The sequence below is a fragment of the Coloeus monedula genome, assembly GCF_965178545.1.
Source record: "Coloeus monedula genome assembly, chromosome: 1".
NCBI classification, from domain to species: domain Eukaryota; kingdom Metazoa; phylum Chordata; class Aves; order Passeriformes; family Corvidae; genus Coloeus; species Coloeus monedula.
Window position 1 is genome coordinate 85812446 of NC_138781.1, and position 12396 is coordinate 85824841.

General features: G+C 40.7%; 1 protein-coding gene across 2 annotated transcripts in view; it reads right to left on the reverse strand.

Moving 5' to 3' along the window:
- Window positions 1-5951: 5951 nt before the first annotated feature.
- MARCHF6 (membrane associated ring-CH-type finger 6) overlaps window positions 5952-12396 on the reverse strand; it is a 46043-nt gene continuing 39598 nt past the window's right edge. For both annotated transcript variants that reach the window (XM_082277885.1, XM_082277884.1), the window contains exons 24-26: window positions 12133-12265; window positions 10817-10952; window positions 5952-8961 (exon numbers count right to left, since the gene is read on the reverse strand). In XM_082277885.1, coding sequence (XP_082134011.1) covers window positions 8871-8961; window positions 10817-10952; window positions 12133-12265 — 360 coding nt within the window. In that variant the 3' untranslated portion in view covers window positions 5952-8870. The remainder of the gene's footprint in view (window positions 8962-10816; window positions 10953-12132; window positions 12266-12396) is intronic.

A 12396-nucleotide genomic window follows, 5' to 3' on the forward strand; every position in this document is an offset into this window, starting at 1 on the left:
TGTACAGGTGCCAGAGTATGCAGATGACCAAGTTTCTACTGTGCTTATGTATTCAAAAATGCTGTAGCAAAAAGTTAGTAATTTTTGCTCCTGACAGATTTTACATCAAACAATTACAGTGATGAACAAAATATTCATGTGATGCCTTTTCCTGGTCTTAAAATCAAGAGTCAAACATGGTTAGAAGGGGAAAAGGGATTTTACCTTGGTATTTATTTTAAGGATCCTTAGGTGCATTACGTCCAGGTCGAATGCACTGAAATGCACACCCCTCAAAAGATCGGGTATAACATTATAGGTCTTACTAATTGGCTGATCTATCAAAGATTCCCCAGTGAGAGGCTCAAGTGAGACCCCCTCCCCAAGGAGCCTTCCCCTGGATGGTTCTATCTTAGTTTACAGAATGTGTTCTGGAGAGGCCCTTGGGGTCTGGGGCACACTGATCCCTGGCTACAAAGCTTCTAAAATGTTTAGCCTCTTAGCTTGACAAACAAGTCGAAGAATGTAGGCAAAAAGCACTAAGAATACAGAAGTTGTAAAAAAGGTATAACAGGGGTATAAAAGAAAAGGCAAGCAATCATCATGGCATCACGTGTGTGCTGCAAGCACACACTGCACTTTGCTCATACAGCTGTACAGGTGTGTTTGACTCATTCAGGATGTAACTCGTTTGTTGCAAGGAGTCCTGTTCCCCAGGATCCAAAAGATGGGACAGAGACAGGCTATTGTATGGTCCTTCTCCCATCATAGCAATAGGGCACATTTGGTGGGAAATGAGTACTCTCCTCATCGTTTCCAGGACAAATATGGCATGCTTAAGCTGATTTAGCAACAAGAACTGAAAACCCATTAGTTATTTGCAGAAAGGAGGAGCAGTGAAAGCAACAGCATCAAGAAAGAAAGAAATCAATGTAACAGAATCCTCTATCCCTTTAGACTTTTTAAAGCTAAAAATAAGAGTACCTGGCAGGTGGCTTTCTCATGTGGATTCTCCTGTAGTGGAAAAGAAAAAATTAAAAGTCAGTGATAGAGCAATGGAACTGCTGTGACTCAAGGCTCCTTTGAGGATCAAACCGTACTTAGAACTTTATTTACGGAGAAATGCAGACAGGGTACAGCATCTTCATCACTGCAACGCAGCCAATTTGCATCAGGAATAGACTTCAAAGTGTGCATTTAATTACCACATTGGTCATGCGCTTTCAGTAATGATTCAAAAATACAGCTCTAGACAAGGAACTGAAGCCAAAGGCAAAAAAGCTGAGGATTACAGAACAACAGAAAAACTTTGAGGAAGGAATACAGGTGTGTGTGCATGTACCCTTGGTTGGCAGAGACCTCTTGGTCTTACCCCCTGCACAACCTATGAGAAGAGTGCAAAAGATCCATGTGAAGGTGGCTTTTGAGTATCTCCAAGGATGGAGACTCCACACTCCCCTTGGCAATCTGTGCCAGTGCTTGGTCACTCTCACAGGGAAAAAGGATTTCTTGATGTTGAGGAGCCTCCTGTACATATACACACACCTAATGAGCAAAGAAAAGCACAGCCAGGGCAGGCAGCCTCTGCACCCCTTCACCCCTTCGTTACTCTCGCTAGAGACAAAGACCAGCTCATCACTTTCACTTCATGTTAGCTCTTATTTTCTATTTTTTTCCTTTCACGCACCCCAAACCAGCCCCAGGTGTTCATGAAACAAGGCTAAGGCCAACACGCAGGCGGCCCAGCCGCGGGTGCCCGCAGCCCACCCGCCCCGGGCTGTGGGGAGGCAGCGCCGGCGCTCACCGGCGCGGCCCTTCGCAGGCCGGAGGGAGCCCAAGGGCCGCCCCACGGCCCCAGCCCCCCGGACACCGCCGCGGGGGCCGCCCCGGGGCGCGGGGAAGGCCCGGGCACGACGCCTCACCTACCACGCTCCGCGACCCGCTGCCCCGGCAACGCGGAGAACCGGGACGGGCCGGGGCGGGGCGGGCGGCCCGGGCGCTGGGCGGGGGAAGGCGGGCGCCGGCGGGGCGGAGAAGCTTGATGGCGGCGTGGTTTAAAGCGCAAGAGCCGCACCTGTTTTGTACAAACTTTCGAAAAGACCCAAACCGTGGATGAGGGGGTTGAGTCTACCAATTAGCAAATTCACGGACGGCAGCAAGGTGGGTCGGAATGGGCTGGAGGGTACAGCAGCTGAACATGAGCCAGCAGTGGGCCCAGGTGGCCAAAAACGCCAATGGCATCCTGGCCTGTATCAGCAATACTGTGGCAAGCAGGATGAGAGAAGCGATTATTCCCCTGTATGCGGTCCTGGTGAGGGCGCACCTCGAATTCTGTGTCCCCTCAATTCAGGAAGGACACTGAGGTCCTGGAGGGTGTCCAGAGAAGGGTGACAAAGCTCGTGAAGGGCCTGGAGCACCAGTCCTATGAGGAATAGCTGGGGAAGCTGAGGTTGTTTAGCCTGGAGAAGAGTCTCAGGGGTGACCTTATCACTCTCTACAACTGCCTGAAAGGAGGCTGTAGCCAGCTGAGAGTCGGCATCTTCTCCCAGACAACCAGTGATAGAGTAAGAGGACATAGTCTCAAGATGTGGCAGGGCACACACTAAGGTTGGACATTAAGAAGAGCTTCTTCACGGAAGGGGTGATTAGGCATTGGAAGTGTCGATCCAGGGAGGCAGTGGAATCACCATCCGGTGGTGTTTAAGAAAAGACTGGATGTGGCAGTTAGGGCCATGGTCTAGTTGCTAGGGTGGTGTTTGATCCCAGAGGCTGGTCTTGATCCCAGAGGTCTTTTCCAACTTAATTGATACTATGATTCTGTGAACATCTTAGCACCATGTTATTGGCAGAGCCCATGGCGGGGAGGCTGCTCCCTGAGTGCCTGGGCTCACTACAGCCCACTGGCCCCTGCATGTCCCCTGGCCACAAGGATGCTCTGCTGGGTGAGCAGTGTTAGGGTGGCATGTCCATCTTGCCTTTGGCATTCTCGCACCTCATTTCCTGACTTGGATGAAATGTGAAAAAACGCTGACTGAGCTGAAACTGAGGGCAGTGTATCCCCAAAAATTCCCTTTACTGGCAGTAGCTGCTGCTTCCAAGGACAGCTCAGCCACAAGCAACCTCTCCTGGTCAGGCTCCACAGTCCTGGACATTTAGGACAGGAGCACCATTGAGAATCTGCCACCACCAAGAGCAGCAGGGCCAGTGCCAGCTTCTTCTCAGCACCTGCTGCTCCAACTCTGACACCACGAGGCAACGTGGGCTCTCCCACTGCTCCAGAATGCCAAGGATCCAAAGTGCCCTCCCTGCCACAAAGTCTTGGTGGACAGCTGCAAGTATTCCTTCCACTGTGATAAAAACAGCACTGGAGATAACCTGCCTGGCATCCTCTGTAAAGACACCAGCACATCTCTTGGTTACGAAGCAATATCCCTCGTGTGCCTTCTAACACGGACTGTACATAGCCTGAGCACTCAAATGAACTTGGTAATAGGATTATTCGCTTCAGAAACCCCTCACAAGCCATTGCTCCGAAGAAACTTGGGCGCTGCATGCTTGAAACAAGCCAAGCAGTTATTGCAGAAGCACACGATCTTATTTGAAGCCAGGCCTTTTTAATCCACATTATGTCCCCACTGATGAACATGTAAGGCCATCCAGGGCAAAGATAAAATGGTGGGCTCTGGAAAGGAAAAAGCCTACATTTTAACTGTTTAATCTTTCATTAAACATGAATACTTAGCATAAACCACAGGCTAATTATTTGGCCTCAAAATACTTTGCAGACTCCTGTAACTACATGAAAGCAGCAAACTTCTGACATATAATGACATACCTATCCTTTAGTTGTTTTAAAGCATCATTTAAGAACATTATAGCAAGAAAAACCTGAAGCAAACATCATCCTGCAGGAGCTTACAGAATAGAATTCAATTAAGTTGATTTCTCAATGCAGTTTTTCAAAGGTGTCTAGTGATAACATAAACAGCAAGTTTCATATTATCTCTCATCTGCAGTCCTTGCATACACTCAAAACTATCCTTAAAATGCCAAAAAGTAAACGTCATACTCTAAATTCTTCCAACAGTTTGGTCCAGTGCGGTGAAATCACCCATAAAGCTGCCACACTGTATTATGAGAAACAGTAGCATGTAGGTGGAAATTTTTTGCCTTATTTAATGAAATGTATTTTCATAGAATGGCCTGGGTTGGACCTTACAGATCACCGAGTTCCAACCTTCCTGCCACAGACATGAGCACTTTCACTAGACCAGGTTAGTCAGAGCTCCATCCAACCTGGCCTTTAACATTTCCAGGGATGGGGCATCCACATCTTTTAGGGGCAACCTGTTCCAGTGCCTCGTCACCCTCACAGTAAAGAATGTCTGCCTAACATCTAATGTAAACCTGTGTTCAGTTTGAAGCCACTCCCCCTTCTCCTGTCACATGCTCTTGTAAATAGTCTCTTTATATGAAGCCGTGCTTGTTCCCAGAAGTATTTCCCCGCACAGTATAATACCGAGTCTTGTATGTAAAGAACATTTAAAAGTATACCCACGGACGTAATTGGTGCTTTATAGCAGCACAGCCAGAAATGCTGCTATATAGCAGCATCGCTTAGAATTTCTGCTGCTTCCAACTTGCATGACTCCTGCTCACAACTAGTCAAAATATCCCATGCACTCTCCCTTCTAAACCAGCAGTATTTTTCTTTCATCACATTCCTTACCTAACTCTAGCAAGCCACTTACACAATTTGTATCTGCTGAACATGGCACAGCAGTGCAGCTCTACACTACTTTAGGTTCTAATACAGAAACTCTATCCAATATAAATAACAGCTTTGCAGTGGTCTCTGTTTTTGTAAGCAACGAGGAATTCTAAATAAAACTAATGCCCTTTCCAGGAACACAGCCTTTGAAAGGCAAGTAATGTTAAATACCACCCCCTCCTCTCACACTTGATGTCAGACACCTCCAGGTGTTTGACTTCACCTTATACAGGGGAAAATGCCTCTGCAGCTTTGGTGTTGGCCACTATTCAACAGGTAAGAGAGAATAGCAGGTAAGCAGAAAAACTGATGTGCAGAGCTGTGAAATAATCCTGCCTTGCTCCATCTCTCAGTGTTATACTGAACTCAAAACATTCAGTTTATTTTGAAACTGTATTTGACGGCTGGAAATACAATCTTTTAGAATTTTCCATTATTGAGTAACTTTTATTTCACCATATAATTTCTCAATTTACAGTGACTTCTTAATGAAGAAATTAAAACCAGAAGCACAGCTTTAAAAAAATTGCTGTTACCTAAGCAATTCTTTGGTTCCAGTTACCTAATTAAGAACTGAAATGCCAGAGTAAGAGTTCCAACTTACCATTATGCTTCATAAAAGTTGTTTCTTCATCTGTTTCAGAAAACAGCTTCCTTTATTTTGCATCCTGAACTTCATTACACTACCAAGATTCAATTCCTTGTTTAATGTTTTTACTATCTTCATCATTTCTACCAAGAACCTCACTCATTGCCCAAGCTGTACAGTGGCTATTATTCCCAAGGCAAGCAGAACAAGAACACTGACCCTACCACAAAACCTTTCCAATCTAGACGTAAAAAAATGTACAGTGACATCCAAGGAAACAAAATGATGCTGATCAGCATGCCAGGCAATCAAAACCCAGTCATTTGTGCTTTGTAAGGCGCAGGCCTTTGTGAGGCTTTTTACAGAGTTCTCTGAAGAACTGTGTGGCTGCTGTGAGGATTTTTATGAAGACCATTATGCAAACATAGGGGAAAGGCAAGGAAAGAATTAATGCACTCAGCTGAAAAGTGATGTGAGCACCGTAATAGGTTGGAGTTGGCATCTTACTGAGGAAGTCAGACACAAAGCAGTTACAGGTACCAAAGGGCCCTCAGAAACAAAATCAAGTAACTTTGGCTTCACTCAATAGAGAGGGGGCAGACAGAAAAGATGCAGAGTTTTAACTATTTTTAATCAATATAAAATAATCTGTGTAAAAACAGTCAAAGCCATGCTGCAATTAACTTCTTTCAATATGCACAAGATAGCTACAGAGCCATCTGACAGTTCTTGCATGAAGGCCTGTAGAACTAACAACAGCATTAGATTCTCAACACACAAAGGGGATACAATTGAGCCAGTACACACCTCCAACCCCTCCAGTCAAGACCAAGGTCAACACAATTTGTGGTGGAAGAGCACACACACACATGCACACACACAGTCTTTCCCACTTGAAAAGTAATAGGAGCCCACACCATTCTGCATCCATCCAGCACAGACGGAAGCACTGGTACAGTGCTCATCAGCTGCCTCAGAAACAGCCACTTAACTTACATGCTTACTTATCAAGTTTCTATGCCGGGGAGTACACAGCACACAATAAGGCAAACCACTGAAATTTAGAACAATGTATAAAGGACTGTTATTTAATTTCTGTTCTCTACAGCCTCCATATTCTTCCAAAAAAATGTGTAAAAATAAGGAGTGAGGAGATGAGATTTCCAAAAAGTTCACAATGGACAGTTCTGGAAACAAATTTCACCTGGGATCTGTAAAGCAGTGCAAAAGCCAGAACAACAGTTGGATTTGAAACCAGTTTTCCATAAAAAAACCCAAAAGCAGATAATGTAAGCTATATCAAAATATCTGCAGTTCACATTGCATGACTGGCCTGATTTGATATTTTCTTTCATGACTTGTAAAATACCAGTAGTAAGAAACCGCACAAAGGCTTTTTCTTAATAGATTTTAATATTAAGACCAGTTTGTCTGGATAAAAACACAAAGTTACAAGTACCTTGTAACCAAGTACCAAATTTTGCATAATGCACAGTAGTGCTCGCAATATTTGAGTGGCAAGATCATTTTGGAACTGTTTGTGAAAGGTATGTCAAAAACAGAATCTTGGCATAAGTAAGAATGTATGTTACCAGTGAATTTATTATTGTGAAAATATATCTGTCCCACAATGTACACCACTGTAAATAAGCAAATGCAGTATTTATGCACATCAAAAATATATGGGGCGAATATATACTCAGTTTAGCATTAAATCAGCAACAGTGAATGAAAGAAATATTTTGGCTATTTTTCAATGATTTCATTTCACTGGAAATTTCCTAATAAATCACTCCAAAGGGTAATATTTGTGGTTCAAAACCATCAGGACAACAGTAATTCTGTAAAATAGTATGGATCTGAGAGTGACAGCCCAATCATCCTGCCACTACATTCAGATGCATTTGGCTTGTGCTCACTGCCTTAGAGCATGAGTCCAGACACCAAAAATAAGAACTACCACCATCACAGCCTGGATCACATTAGCTCATACCATATCAGATTCTCAAGTATTAATTATATACATACATGGTAAAGTACAGAATACTGAAGGGGAGTGTACTGAATAGCAAGTTAGATGTTCCATCAATTTTCTCATTACTGCAATGGATGTTCACATTTTCTGCATTGGTCCAGGAAAGAGACTGCAATCTAAGCATTGATTTGATGCTACTTAAAGCTCTGTGATACTGTTATGGATTTTCTTTATCTACATAACCCCCCACCCCCACACATTACTGCAAAAGAACTCTTATCTACATATAGAAATAACACAGACTTGATTTGGTGGCTCCTGTTCAACTGTGTTCTTGCAAAGAAATCTGCTAACTTTTCCTTGCCTGTTTAATAGCATATGTATTTCCCTGCCCCTCAGGCCATAAATGGTACATGATAAACCACTTCCTCAGTATTATTCCCATAAAAATTCACAGTGACCAATTCTGAGAGAATTTTTTTTGGTTGGGTTTGTTTTTTTTAAAAGTAATTGTGCAATATAAAATTCATACTACAATTTTCAACTTTGGTAACTTACAGAAAAAAGATTTCAAGCTCTTTAAGGATCAGGTCAGGATGTTGCTTACACTATGCTTTTTGTGCTGTGCAAGCACATCAGTTAAGGTTCATCCCTTTTCTTGAGATCCTGAAAAATTCTAGTATTGATAAGAAATTGGCTACAATTTAAGTTGTAAACCTATCTAATTTTAATTGGTACTTTTAAATGCTTCCATCACCTAGCCTTAGTAAATTTATACTTACTGTTTCAATTCATGAAATCCTGATCCCAAAGCAAACACCCACCTACCCCCTTCAAACAAACAGAAAAATCCAGCTGAGCCTCAACAAGTACATCTGAATTCTCAGAAGAGGAAATATTTTCTTGATTTAACAGCAACTGTACAATATTACAAACTCTGACACATGAAAAACAATCAGGCAATAGAAAAATGTACAACAGCTTTGGTGTTATACAAAATAATAAAAAAGACTGGACAGCAAGATACATAGTTCATTATGTTCTCACCACAGCAACTTCATTGCTGACTGTAAGACAGTTATTTACTTTTGATATTCTCTACGTGGCCTTTCCACTCATGAAAAATCATACTGTATTACTACAATAAGAACTGTTATGAACACCATAAAGTAAGCTCCAAATTTTATAAAAACATCTTGCCTCTTTGCACTATTGCTTTGTGGCACATTGTCAACAGAACAGCAGTCCAAAATAAAGTGACAACTAGATTTAATAAATTAATATACTTTTTAAAGATGTACAATGCACATTCTTTTTAATCCAAGGTTTTAGGGTGTCAGGACACTTCTATATACACATATACAGACCTCAGACAGCATTTATAACATCAGAAAATGCAGATAAGAAACAGACCCTTAACTGCTATCTGAATGCTACCAACAGAAGCTAAAACACTGCTGAGAGTATTATTGGGAGAGATATCCAAAGACGAGAAGAGTCTATGAAAAAAGGACATGTAAAGGCAAAGGGAAGGTCAAGATGTTTAATATGACCATCTATTCTTGTGAGGACTGAGGTGGAGTTGTTGATGTGCCTGGTTTGCCAGACTTCCGTTCGTAATTCACAAGTCGTTGTCCAACAAGGTACCTGGGATTACAGTAAAACCAGAAATTAACACAAGGTAATACTATTTTGTAACACAAATCCACCCTATCTCCTTTGCTGCCAAAGTCGTTTTTTCATTTACATAAAAAGTTATTCTATAAATTATAAAGGAAGAACTTCAGCTGCTGCTTATCTTGCTTAAAGAGAGAGAAAATACCCTGATGCTACTTCATGGAAAGCTTAAGGGGTGCAAGATTCCTTCAGTGTGATATTGAAACAGAATTTAACTATCTCATCAGCTTAACAGTTTTCATACCTTTCACATTATTCCTTTCTTGCTCTGTATCATTGATTCACACTTTTTGCCACCTAAATTCCTTTCCATGCTCCATGCTTCCTATTTGCATGCTAGTTCTATGTGTACAAGAGCCCTACACACCTATGAATTCTTCCCCTAAGATCTGCCATTTCCTTTAGGAACTTTTTCACCACTGCTCCTTTTCTCACAGTACCATAACCAACAACCATCACACATTCTTTGTACATTCTAGAATATCACAAAAACTTGTGTATGTTTTTAAAATTTGTTACATGAAAGATTTAATTATGCATCTTTCTAAAGCACAAATCTCTACTGGCTGGCACGACTGTGTCTGCTTACTTCCTGAAATGAGACAAGTCATACAAACTTCTTGTCTACAAGGATGTTACAACATTTAATAAGCTCATTTAATATCAAACTAATTTTCACTCAAGATATATATTCATAGATTTGTGTACCATTTATGTGTCTTATTTACACAAGAAAGCAACTTGCTACATTAATGGAAGTTGCAATTCAATCCACACTCTGCCTGAAAGATATTAACAATTAGCTCTAAACCCATTTGTAAATACAAACACCAGCTATACATACTACAGGAAGCCAAATATTACAGAACACACTACGAAGGCAGGTGGGGAACAGGATACAAATCAGCTGATCAACTAAAAGGTGCTAAAATATAAATTGCTCTGCCAAGAGTTTAATTTTAGTTACAACTCTCTTAATACTGCCAGATGCTATTAATTTCACATTTACACCAAACAACATCTCAGTAGCTTCTTAACATTTAAGATTCAAAGAAGTCTATTTTAGGTTTGACTCCTTTTGTAGTTATTGGAAAGCAAAACTCTTGTAGGACAACTCAGGATATGAACACAACAAACTCATTTATTCCTTTTCAATACAAAAGAAGCCTAGGAAGATTAGTTGTTAATCTTCTTAATAACCAATAAAAAAGGTAATAAGGGTAACACCAAAAATAATGCAATAACACAAAAAAAGGTTAAGCTAAGCAAGATAACCAGAAAATAATAGAAAAATTATTATTTTTATCAGGCATCTGAGTAATACAGAGTAATAATCACTGAAAACATCAGAAAACCATACAAAATTTGGTAAGGACAAACTATCAAATCAACTGAACATTCTTTAACAGGTTAGTTGGACAAATGAGTAGGAAGAGTAAGAAAAGGAGTTATGCAGAAAAGGTTGAAGAAATGGTTTTACAAGCAGCAGCTTGAGACATGATTTAAACTTCCAGATATGTTGTAATTCATGCCATTCATTTGTCATTTAAGACTACAGAGGAGACAAACAGCTTCATTTGTGGGAGAACACATTCACGTTAGACATGGGGGAGTGTTTTCTTTTTATGAAGACAGTCTATTCCTGTGTTTATCTTCCTGAGCCACAGATAAAACATCTCCCAAGAACAGTTTGTCTTAAGGAGTCATTTGTCTAGAAAACTTCTTAAAACCTGTTTTAGTCCTAGGAATCTACAACACCTGAATTCAACCTGAAGTTATCATAATATAAAGGGGAAAAATTTAAAAAACCCCACTGTATACTCACTTGTCATTTTTAATATGTTCATAAAGGCGCTTGAATTGGCGGACTTGGAAGGACAGAATTCCCATCAAAACCACCACCATAAGCAGAAAAGGATAAATCCGTCGCTGAACTAGGTTCTGCATTTCAGCAGTAACTCCTACAAAACAAGACACAACTCTTAGATATTCTAATATTGCTGAACTAACTCATGTATTTCTGCTTCTGTACTTGCTTCCATACTTTTTGTTATACTGTAACTTCAGTAGAAGGGCTGTGAAATAAATTACACATCCATTTACATCAAAGATCTAACATGACAGCTGCTGTTCTTTTTAATCTGAAGCACTAAGAGTGGAAAGTTTTCCATTAACAAGAGTGAAAATCCACAGTAGAAAAAAAAAAAGGGGCTTATCAGTTCTTTTTGCTTATTAACTTCCGTTTATCTGCTTACTGACTTCCCCTTGTATCAGAAAAATCAATGCAATAAAAGTCGGCATTCAAGCAAGACCGAAGAATAGAATGGGACTTTTTGAACATGTTGCTAACATCAAAACTAACTAGTAAAAGACAAGCGTTGATGAAAAAGCTCATCATCAAATTATCTACCTCAATTATGAGGAGATAGGAAAGTCTGAAAAAACCCTATATATTTAAAATTTACATTTTAATACTATTAAAACCTCAAAACAAACCCAGGATTTTCACCTGTTCTAAGCTTCATTTAGAATTTGACAAGTCAGAAAAAGATGGAGTCAGCTCAGTATACCTCCTAGAGGGACTAAAAATCAAAGGCTGTTTGTCTAAAGAAGAAATGCATTAATCATTCCTTTCTCAAGCTAGCTAGATACCTAAAATGCACAGAGCAGAAATCAGTGTCTCCCCCTCCTCTCACCCTCACAAGAGGGAGAGGAGGGGCAGACACTGATTTCTTCTCTGTGGTGACCAGTGATAGGACCCAAGGAACAGCCTCAAGTTGTGTTGGGAAGGGTTAGGTTGTATATTAGAAAAAGTTTCTTCACCCAGAGGGTAGTTGGGCACTGGAACAGGCTCCCCAGGGAAGCAGTTACAGCACCAAGCCTGACAGAGTTCAAGAAGCATTTGGACAATATTCCTGGAATGTGGTGTGACTCTTGGAAGCCTTTAAACATTTACATTTGTTGGCAGAAAAGGTGTTTTTTGTTTGTTTGGGGGTTTTTTTTTTTTTTTTGGTTGTTGTTGTGGTTTGTTGTTTTGGGATTTTTTTTAATAAATTACAGCTTGAAATTTTATTTCCACAAATATATTTACACTGCTGTAACCCATCAGATGATAAACAGGTATTCTGAATGCATACATACCCAGTAAAGGTACAACACCAGAAGCTATGATGTACGGTACACACAGGGAAAGTAAGAGGACAGAGATTACGGGTGCTGCCAGTTTACGGATGATGAAGTGTAAGTCAATGTTACGAATCCCATTTGCATATACCTAAAATGGAATAAGTTAGATCAATCAAGAAAGCCTTGCTTTATTTACAGTAATAATTACAAGGTTTTACACAGTTCTCCTTATGAAAGGAAATGGGTGTTCCCATGGCCACAGCTGAAGAAGGAAAAACT